Source organism: Mytilus galloprovincialis, chromosome 10 (genome assembly GCF_965363235.1).
Source record: "Mytilus galloprovincialis chromosome 10, xbMytGall1.hap1.1, whole genome shotgun sequence".
Taxonomy (NCBI): domain Eukaryota; kingdom Metazoa; phylum Mollusca; class Bivalvia; order Mytilida; family Mytilidae; genus Mytilus; species Mytilus galloprovincialis.
The window spans coordinates 90,974,101-90,985,513 of NC_134847.1; the positions used below are offsets into that span (position 1 = coordinate 90,974,101).

An 11,413-nucleotide genomic window follows, 5' to 3' on the forward strand; every position below is an offset into this window, starting at 1 on the left:
ACCGGGATTATACCAACAAATAACATCAGAACCAAATCAGCTTACACAGATCATACTGGATTGTTCGTCTAGTCACCTAGTGCTACCTCAATTTTACAATAGACTGGAATGTATTAGTAGAGGATTATTTTATGCACTCCATATTGCACGTAGTACTGCTTTGGACATTCACTACAAGTAATGTGCTTGAATTACTTGCCTGCATACCATTGACATTTATCATAACTTTAAAATTATTGAGTGATTGAAACACAGTAGAAACCATCCCGCTCTTAGTGTATATAGACTTCTTCTTTTTAGTTTTGAGTAATTGTGGGACAGTGCATATATATATGTAGTGCTGAGTACTCAACACTACAGTTCTCCAAACAGTGGAGGAAAGATACACACAACAACGATGGCGGCGTACTCCTTAGTTACGACTTGCCATTGTGCTTTTGATCAGTCTGTGGTTAATATATATAGTAGCCATCAACAAAAAAATGTTTGGCTGAAGAATTATAAGGATTAAACACATTTTTTCTAGAGGTTATTGATGTGTAAACCGGGGCTCTTACTCACAAACTCAACATAAAAGTCCTTCGGACTTTTATTCAGTTTGTGAGTTAATCGCCCCGGTTTACACATCAATAACCTGTAGAAAAAATGTGTTTAATCCTATAATATAATATTAGTTGTCTCTGCTGTTTAGGCAGCAACCATTTGATTTTCGGGGGGGGGGGCTATGTTTTTTTTTTCTGGATAATTTTGTTTTTCGCCTACGGCCAGTCGAAAACAATTTGTTTCTTTCAATTTTAGCATTACATATAGTGGCAGCTGAGGGTGAAACAAACAATTTTTTTTCTCAGAATCAAAAACAAATTATTTTTTTCTCCAAAAACTGGAAACAAACTTGTTTTCCAAAAAAAAACATAGCCCCTCCCACCAGAAAATCAAATGGTTGCTGCCTAATCTATAAACTATCATTTTTTTCATATACTCTATATAGACAAAATGTGAAACTTTATCTTCCTTGGACATTATTTTATAGGCGTTGACAAAAAAATAATCATGAAATATTGTCCACTGTGGGTCACTTTTTACATGATAATATGTTGGTTTACATACGGACCCAATATTCGGTGGTGGTAATAAGACGTATCGGTAAACTGTTTTTAGCGACACCACCGCTGTTTTGGGATCAAAGTTCATCTCACTGAACTGAGCTGTCTCTACTAATTTACTATCTAGTTATAATAGTATAAAGGGTAAGAATATATATATCAGACAAAGTTTTATTAAGATTTTTCTTATCTTTAGACATTTACTGAATAAGTTTGTCTAGTTTTAAACATGATAAAAACTAATATAAATTTATTTTTATGTAACACGACAAAGTTGGAACAGTGGAAAACAATTTGTTTTTATAGAAATGTGCATTATCAATGCTTGCAAATTTTTGTGGGGCTAATAATTTACAACTTTAGGCAGAGACAGGTGTAGCGTCTCTGGACAATAGGTAAGTTGTTAGATTGCCATGTTACTTTCACTGTTTGAGATAGATTAGATCTGAAATTAACTGTTATGCAAACTATACACCTTATCGCTATTCCCGGCTGACCCGTCCGCTTGAACTTTTGACGTCAACAACAATCACTTTTCCATTGTGGCGTCAGACATTTTGTTTTATGACGTCAAAATTTTACGGGAACCTGTGTGATTTCCAGCAATGGCGGACAAATAGCGATAAGGTGTATTGGTCACCAAACATTAGTCCAAATAATTATGACCTCTGGCAAGGCTATTTTAATTTTTTTTCTGGGACACCTGTGTTGGAAGTGACACATTGGCGGATCCAAGGGGGGGTCTGGGGGTTGGAACCCCTTTCTTTTTTTTTTTTTTCGATCAATGCGTTTGAATGGGGACATATAGATGGAACCCCCCCCCCCCCTTTTTTTAAATGGCTGGATCCGCGCCTGTGACAATGCCTACATTTTGGTCAAGTGGTGATGAAGTCACATGACAGATTTAACAAACAGTATCCTGGAACTGTGGTATTGGACAGATATAGTCCTTATTATTTGTAAAACTCGTAAGACTGCTGAAAGTGCAACAAAATGAAAAAAGAATTACTCATTTAATACTTAGAATAGACATACATGTGCAATGATATCCATTATTATATCGATATATCTGCCATTCTTAAAAACTTGGGAGATAACAAGTGATGTAGACTAATAAAACAAGAGACAGAATTAGATTATTGAGTTGTATCAGTCACCAACACAGTGTATCATCAGTACAGCAGGGTACTAACCAAGTGGGCATGATCGATTTTGACCTCACCCGATAACGAAAGTTTTGTTCACATAATATCAATTTGTACCCCAATTTAAAGATAATTGTTGTTTTAAGAAATGATTTGGTCGTAGGTTGATGATTAGACATGTCTCATTATTTTCCCAAAATAAAAACGATTACTAAAAACATGTGCAAATACTTGTCAAAGAAGTTGGCACTCGTCTCATCCGATATAATTCTATATTCATTGCAACTCTTTTTCTGATAGAAGGCCACTGTGAGTTTGTAATAAATATAGTTGTATCAATAACTAGCATTGAAATCTTTCATGCATATGTTTTTTTCGATATTTTATTCCGAAAAAAAAAGCGTTGTGTATGGTGTTTAGCTGACCACATAAATCCTTCTGTACGGTGCAAGTTAAGTTGCTGTACACAATAAACAAAAACAAAATTTTCATACTCGTTTATTACCCAAAAAGTTTAAGGAATGAGTAATCACACGACACAGGTAGGTTTATGATTGGTAACTATTACTTTTGCATGTAAATGTCTCGACAATTGTATCGAAATCGAAAGTTAGTTTTGACATTCACAACTATTTGCGCATTTACAAGTTAATTGTTCTAATTACATGTAGAATATAAAAGTTGCCTTATAAATACATGAAATAGGAAAAAAATCGATGCGAAAATGATTTGGAACAGGAATTTCAGATGTTGAAAAATGTACACCGAATGTTGATAAAACAAAACAAAGATTTTCGTTACTGTGTCAATTCAAAATGGATCATGCCTGCTTGGTTAGTACCTACATCCGCTGTATGATGATACACAGAGACCAAGATCCAGAACACTAAGATAAGATAACTCTTATGTACTGGAACCAAGGGACAGCATGGACATTGGTCAGTCTATCACTAGCTATAGACTTAATGTTCTCATAGGAATAGCTAAAGCAAAAGAAAGGTTTTCATAATTTAATTAAGGATAACAATTTAGATGAATGAATTAATAAGTAATCAATGCAAAATAATGGTAATCTAATTAAAGTACAAGGTATCAAATCTAAATATCAAATCCAAAGTAAATCTATTTATCCTTACAATGTAAAATATAAAATAACTGCCAAAATTACTAAATAGTAGATTAAAAGATTCTCAAAATTATTTTCCAAAGTTAAGTTATGAGTTGGAGATAAATTTTGTCTCAACAGTGAACACTACACAGTCAACTGATAGACAGTCTTATAGGTCCAGTATATAACACAATGTATAATGACATGAGTAGAGAGAGATTATGCTTCCGATATTTCACAAGCTATTTATACTAAATCTAAAAATAAATCAATGTGTCTCGACATGTAAATTTATTACTCTCATTAATTAGTAAGAATAGACTTTGATTAACAAAGCCTAATCCAATCATACTATTAAATATAAAAGCCAAATAACACACCATGACATATAAGTATTTTTGCTCCTGTGACAGTGCCCAGCTGCTAATGTTAACACCTTAAAGTAAGAAACAAGAATGTATTCAGACAAACCTACAATGTAGATCATTTTTTAATAAAGTATAATAGATACATTGTATGAAAGTTCAGTGGAAACATTGGGTTATTTCCCTTTGTTCAGTTTAAAGAAATGAAATAGGAATTTTATACACAAGACATGTAACATCTACATGTACATCAAGATTCTAGAGAGTGAATTATTTGTATTTCAGAGCGAAATCATCACCATGTTGAGATCTAGGCAATTACGAAGTCTTGCCTCAGCCATGCGACAGTTATCAACCAGAGGCCAGCCTTCTGTTTTCCAGAACAAAATAAGCATTCCTCAATCATGTAATGTACAGAAAAGAATGATTGCTGTACAGCCAAATGAGCTTCGTAAGTCATGGCCAGCACCTGCTTTCAATCTGGACAAAATGACGGAACTACTTGATCACGATAACCATGAAATGCGCAAACAATTCCGCCAGTTTGTTAGTGATCCCATAATGATACCTAAGTACAACATTTCCTTAGCTGAGGAAAGAGAAGTAGCCTTACAGAGACTTAAACGTATATGTGATGCAGGTTTTTTATCAGTCCTTGATTTCAATGACAATCCATTACGAATATTTGCTGCCCATGAGTTAGCAGCCATCATTGATGCAGCTATGGCAACTAAGATGACAGTTCAGTTTAATTTGTTTGGTGGTACAGTTCTTAAACTTGGTACAGAAAGACATCACAAAAAATTGCTTAAAGGTAGGACAAATAAAAGAATGATTATGGTATACATTTTTTGTACATTAAGGGGGCTCTGGGGTATAAATCAATTTTTATTAGACCGCAAAAATTGAAAATGTTTTGGGGGCCAAAAAAGGGGCTTAAAACATGCATTTTTCTAGTTTCAGGACATTAAATTGTGTGTAAGGGTATGGATATCTCTGAAATTGTACTGCAATGTACCATAACTCTAAAGGAAGGCTGGGATTGAGTTTGGGGTAACTACTTCAAGGGGGGTAAAAAAAATTGGGGGGTGGGGTTTCTTTTCATAATTTGTTGTATTTTTTCTTTTAAAATTTTCCATTTTTTTACGCCCATTTACAGGATGTAAGGTATATCGTTGACCGTCTGTCTGTCAGTCCTTCCATAGTCAACATGTCAGACATTAATTCAAAAATGTTTTAACCTAGATGCATAAAATTTTGGTGAATTGTTTATATCTATTGACGTGAGCTCCCTTCTTTTCTTTTTTATTTTGGATTTACTGTTTCAGAGTTTTGAGGTTTTATTCATTATTCATGGTTCAGTATTCAAAGTTAAGATTTTGAGTTCTGGTCTTGTTTTCTAATACTATATGCAAAAGGTCAACTATATTTGGTGTATGAAAATATTTTATGATGTACATGTCAGTCTTGCAGGTTCAATGAGGTTTATTAATAATAATAATAATTCTTTATTTAAAGAGGGTTACACAGTCAGCTATAAAGCTAATCTTCCCTGAGGCTCTCATGAAATACAATGACATATAACAAACAATTACAAAATATCAAACAAACACACATACATGAATAATGCAATAAAAAATTGTTATGAAATATACAATTAGTTACAAATTCATATATGACATATAGTATTGCCATCAACAATATCATAAGTTTGAGTAAGTGTGAGAAAATTATTATGCATATAAAATCGCACAGCTTCTTAACGTTCCAACAAGTAATTTTTTAAATCTTTTTTGAATGAGCTTGTACTTGAGGTTGATTTTTTCAGGGATATTGGTAAGTTATTCCATAAAATAGATCCTGAATATATAAACAATGATCAATGTGGAGCCCAATTTAAAGATAATTGTTGTTTTAAGAAATGATTTGGTCGTAGTTTGATGATTAGACATGTCTCATTATTTTCCCAAAACAAAAACGATTACTAAAAACATGTGCAAATACTTGTCATAGAAGTTGGCACTCGTCTCATCCATGGTTCATTAGTCAATGCTTAGTTTTCTTTGTTAAATCTGTTTCTTAGAAACTAAAAGCAATTTATAGGTCAACTATATTTACAGAAATGAAAGATAGTAAGGTTTACATTTATTTCTTGTTTGGTTTATATGACCTTGACCTCATTTTCTTGGATCATGTTAAGTTTAGGTGATAGTTGTAGTAATTCTTTATATTTAAGACTATCAACATAATATCAATGGTTAGTAAAGAAGGCTAGACATTTCAGCGTGTGCACTCTTGTATTTACATTGTAGGACTATCAACATAATATCAATGATTAGTAAAGAAAGCTAGAAATTTCAGCGTGTGCTCTCTTGTTTTTACATTGTAGGACTATCAACATAATATCAATGATTAGTAAAGAAAGCTAGAAATTTCAGCGTGTGCACTCTTGTTTTTACATTGTAGGACTATCTTGTATAACAGTTTGATTGTTATTTTTAGTTATTAACACACTAGATGACACTTGTTTTATGGTTTAATATATTTTTTAGGTATTGACACCCTAGATGATATTGGTTGTTTTGGTCTGACTGAACTTGGCTATGGAAACAATGCAGTTGAAATGGAGACTACAGCTACTTATGATAAAGCTACAAAGGAATTGATTGTCAACACTCCAACAACTGTAGCACAGAAGTACTGGATCACCAATGGGGCTGTACATGCTAAACATATTGTTGTCTTTGCTCAATTGATGATGGAGGGAGTTAACCAAGGTTTGTTTATAATTTACTCTAAGCATGAAGATTATATATGTAACAGACTTAGTCTGATATGGTACAACTGAAATCCTAATATTAACTGGTCTAACGATTGTCATATGTAAAGACCCGAGTATCTAAACTTTTTTGAGAATTTATAAAAAATTTAGTTTCAGATGCAGATCCTTTATTGTCTTTGTATCCTGTGACGAAACATATCAACTGAAGGTCATTTACATATCAACTGAAGGTCATTTACATATCAAATGAAGGTCATTTACATATCAAATGAAGGTCATTTGATTTTCAAAATAGCTTTTGTTGTTGAAATGTAGACTTTAAAGTACTAGGGAAAAGTTATAATTATATTGATGTTTTGGCCTTTCATTTTTGAACCCTACAAATTGTTTTTTCTTTACTTGTTCCTGTTTGGGGGTACAATGTATTTGGAAATATCATTTTTATGCATATACTGCTTTGCTGTCAATGTGACAGCCTCTTGTTTAACTTTTGTTTTAAAAAACTATGAAAGAAACTTAAAAACACTTATGCATAGTAGATCCAGGTAATCAACATAGGACTTTTTAGTTTTCTATGCCACACAACAAATGTTCTAGTGAGGCCCTTGTTGACATGTCAGTTTTCTAGTTATATTCTGGAATAACTTCATGAAAAGTTTATTATATTGTATTCTGGCACTTAAACTCAAAACTCAAACAATAACCATATTATTTCAGGTATTCATGGTGTATTGGTGAGAATCAGAGATGATGATCTTAAAGTGATGCCTGGAGTCAGAGTGGAGGACATGGGATATAAAATGGGATTGAACGGTGTAGACAATGCCAAACTATTCTTTGACAATGTACGTGTCCCAAAAGAGAACCTTCTAAATAAGTACTCTGATATTGATGAAGAAGGGAACTTCAGTAGTAGTATAAAGGGTGAGCGTGCTCGATTCCTGACAGTGGCTGATCAGCTGTTGTCGGGACGTATTTGTATTGCAAGTATGTCCATGGGAGTGGCCAAAGCTTCCATGGCTATCGCCTTAAGATATGCTGCCTCCAGGTTAACTGTGGGTAAGACTGGTAAATCTGATACACCCATTCTCCTGTATCAACTTCAGCAACGTGCTTTGCTTCCACTGTTGGCTCGTACTTATGCTATGAACTTTGGTCTTGACTATGTAAAAGATCGCTGGGCTTTCCAGAAAGAGGATGGTTCTGAACATGCAGAAGCAGTTACAATTTGTTGTGTGATTAAACCTCTAGCTTCATGGCATGTAGAGGAGTGTGCATCTACAGCCCGAGAGAGATGTGGTGGTCAGGGGTACCTGTCCTGTAATAGGTTTGGTCCATTCATTGGTCTGGCTCATGCTGCCATGACAGCTGAGGGGGACAATAGTGTACTGATGCAGAAGGTGGCTAAAGAGAGACTTGGTATGTTCAGGCCACACAAAGTGGATAAAAGTCAATCAGAAGATCTATCTAGCACCAGCTACTTACATCAACTTCTTCTAAAACGTGAAAACTCGTTGTTTATCAGTCTGGGCAAGAAAATGCAAGCTGCAGGAAAAGAGAAACTGTTTGACACTTGGATGTATCAAGAGAGCGACCTTGTTCAAGCAGCAGCTAAAAGTTTTGGTGAGAGGTTAATCAGCGAGAGATTTGCAGCAGTAATTGAGCAGGCAGACTCTTCTTTGAAACCAGTTCTGAGCACATTGTATGATTTATATCTAGTAGATGCAGTAGAAAAAGACCTGTCATGGTTTGTTATATCTAAGACAATGTCAATAGAAGCAGGTGGTAAAGTGAGTGAAAGAGCTGCCGACTTATGTCGGGAGATATCTCCTCAGTCCTTAGCTCTCTGTCAGGCATTCGACATCACAGATACCATGTTGTCAGCACCCATTGCTTTAGACTGGGTAGACTTCAATGTGGGAGACAATCAAGGGGAAGTTCAGTAGACTGTGGCAGTAGATTTACTGCTGTATATCTATGAAGGGGACGTTCAGACGGCTGTGTTACTACATCAGTAGATATACTGCTATACATCTATGTACTAATGTATAATTTATTGTGATTTCAAAGTTATTAATTGATTGACCAAACTCAAATTAACAGCATTCAATTAAAAAACCAATATAAGGGCCAGTATTGCATAGGGTTAGTTTGAGACATTTGAATGAAGATTCATTGAATTCCAATTAGAAAAGGGAAATTTCTTTATAAACTTTTTAAAAATTTGGAACCTGAACTTCAAGAAAATTTGTTACATGTTTTTATTTTAATCCTTTCATTTGCATTTGAGAGAGTGTTTTTAGTGTTTTAAATTTTGAATGAGAATTAAATGTGAGTCAAATATCAGTATTCAGACTATGTGACTGATACAATTAGACTGAGTTGTTCTGACTCTTGGAATAGTTATCACTGTAAAAATATTTTCATAAGTGTTAATACTTATTCCTAATATAAGTCAAAATTTTATAGATAAATGCAATTGAACAATTGTTTTGTCTATAGTTTGGTACCATTTATAATATTAGGCATTCAAATGGTTAAAACTATGTAATTAGTATTTTTTAGCATTAGAATAGTGAAAAATATAATGTATTTTAATATATTTTCTCTTTGATGGTTTTACAATTGAGTGACTTTGCTGAGAGTTCAACCATCAAACTTATAATCAGATTATTGATTGTGACAAATATTAGTCATAATGACTGTTATCTCTTAATAGAGAGGTTAAACCTTTAATTATTTGTTTGTCAAATGTATTCAAATTAATTGTGATAATTTATGTCATTTGGGCATATAAAACGTATAAAAAAAATAACATTATTGCTGTTTTCTCAAATTTTGGTCTAGATCTTCTTTAGTAGAAAGAGGATGTATTACGTCATGAGCCTATGTCATTGATGTTGTCTAGGGAAAAAAAAGGTTTATCAATGTTCTATTGAACTTGAGGATGTTTCTCTTCTACATATCAACTCGGGCCTGTAACCCACTTAAAATTTTTTATGCTGAGAAACATGCTCAGCTCTGCTTTGAAAAACCATGGATAATTTATAAATATAGAACAAAATATATATATATACATGTAGAACCAGTGTCTTGGTGTTTTGCTAGAAGAGATGTTGTTGAGTATTTATTATTGTCTGTATAAAATGTCAAGTAGACTACACAAAAATCAGAGTAATGAAGCCGATGGGAAAACTTACATGACATGACTTTTTGTTTATAATAAAACTTGTCAATTAATTGTGTTTAAAACATCACATACAAGCCACAAGTTTAACTTAAATACAATTATGAACAAATAAAAATTAATTGATTCCACAAATGTAGTACATGTATTAATTGAGTTAAATATTCCAATACAAAAAAAAAATATATTTACTGAAGTTCTGAAAGAAATTTCTTAATATATTAAGATTTATATAAAAAAAAAAAGAATGACTCTGCGTATATCTGAGTTGCAAGGGTTTTGTGTTCTAAAGTCTTTATCATTACATAGTTACTGTTATCATATATTTTTTCACATAAATTTGGAGAACCACATGAAATTTAGAGAACTAATAAATGGAGTTATCTTCTTTTCTGTTATTTGGTTAATAGTAAAGGTCGCCATAAGCCTGTTCTTTGTTTATTTGGTTAATAGTAAAGGTCGCCATTAGCCTGTTCTTTGTTTATTTGGTTAATAGTAAAGGTCGCCATAAGCCTGTTCTTTGTTTGTTTGGTTAATAGTAAAGGTCGCCATTAGCCTGTTCTTTGTTTATTTGGTTAATAGTAAAGGTCGCCATTAGCCTGTTCTTTGTTTATTTGGTTAATAGTAAAGGTCACCATAAGCCTGTTCTTTGTTTATTTGGTTAATAGCAAAGGTCGCCATTAGCCTGTTCTTTGTTTATTTGGTTAATAGTAAAGGTCGCCATTAGCCTGTTCTTTGTTTATTTGGTTAATAGTAAAGGTCACCATAAGCCTGTTCTTTGTTTATTTGGTTAATAGTAAAGGTCGCCATAAGCCTGTTCTATGTTTATTTGGTTAATAGTAAAGGTCGCCATTAGCCTGTTCTTTGTTTATTTGGTTAATAGTAAAGGTCGCCATAAGCCTGTTCTTTGTTTATTTGGTTAATAGTAAAGGTCGCCATTAGCCTGTTCTTTGTTTATTTGGTTAATAGTAAAGGTCACCATAAGCCTGTTCTTTATTATTTGGTTAATAGTTAAGTTCGCCATTAGCCTGTTCTTTGTTTATTTGGTTAATAGTAAAGGTCACCATAAGCCTGTTCTTTGTTTATTTGGTTAATAGTAAAGGTCGCCATTAGCCTGTTCTTTGTTTATTTGGTTAATAGTAAAGGTGGCCATAAGCCTGTTCTTTGTTTATTTTGTTAATAGTAATGGTCGCCATTAGCCTGTTCTTTGTTTATTTGGTTAATAGTAAAGGTCACCATAAGCCTGTTCTTTGTTTATTTGGTTAATAGTAAAGGTCGCCATTAGCCTGTTCTTTATTTATATTTGGTTAATAGTAAAGGTCACCATAAGCCTGTTCTTTGTTTATTTGGTTAATAGTAAAGGTCGCGTTAAGCCTGTTCTTTGTTTATTTGGTTAATAGTAAAGGTCGCCATAAGCCTGTTCTTTGTTTATTTGGTTAATAGTAAAGGTCGCTTTAAGCCTGTACTATGTTTATTTGGTTAATAGTAAAGGTCGCCATTAGCCTGTTCTTTGTTTATTTGGTTAATAGTAAAGGTCACCATAAGCCTGTTCTTTGTTTATTTGGTTAATAGTAAAGGTCACAATTAGCCTGTTCTTTGTTTATTTGGTTAATAGTAAAGGTCACCATAAGCCTGTTCTTTGTTTATTTGGTTAATAGTAAAGGTCGCCATTAGCCTGTTCTTTGTTTATTTGGTTAATAGTAAAGGTCGCCATTAGCCTGTT

At 33.3% G+C, this 11,413-nt stretch overlaps 1 protein-coding gene across 2 annotated transcripts; it reads left to right on the top strand.

Annotated features, from left to right (window-relative positions):
• The first annotated feature begins 1,112 nt into the window (after positions 1-1,112).
• Positions 1,113-10,078, top strand: LOC143048752 (uncharacterized). 2 transcript variants are annotated; one of them, XM_076222625.1, is made up of 4 exons: positions 1,113-1,247; positions 4,007-4,535; positions 6,274-6,498; positions 7,221-10,078. In XM_076222625.1, exons 2-4 carry the CDS (start codon positions 4,022-4,024, stop codon positions 8,447-8,449), a joined length of 1,968 nt encoding a protein of 655 aa, XP_076078740.1. In that variant the 5' UTR covers positions 1,113-1,247; positions 4,007-4,021; the 3' UTR covers positions 8,450-10,078. The 2 variants fall into 2 exon arrangements, with proteins under 2 accessions (XP_076078740.1, XP_076078741.1); XM_076222626.1 differs by lacking the exon at positions 1,113-1,247 and adding an exon at positions 1,337-1,498.
• Positions 10,079-11,413: the final 1,335 nt, after the last annotated feature.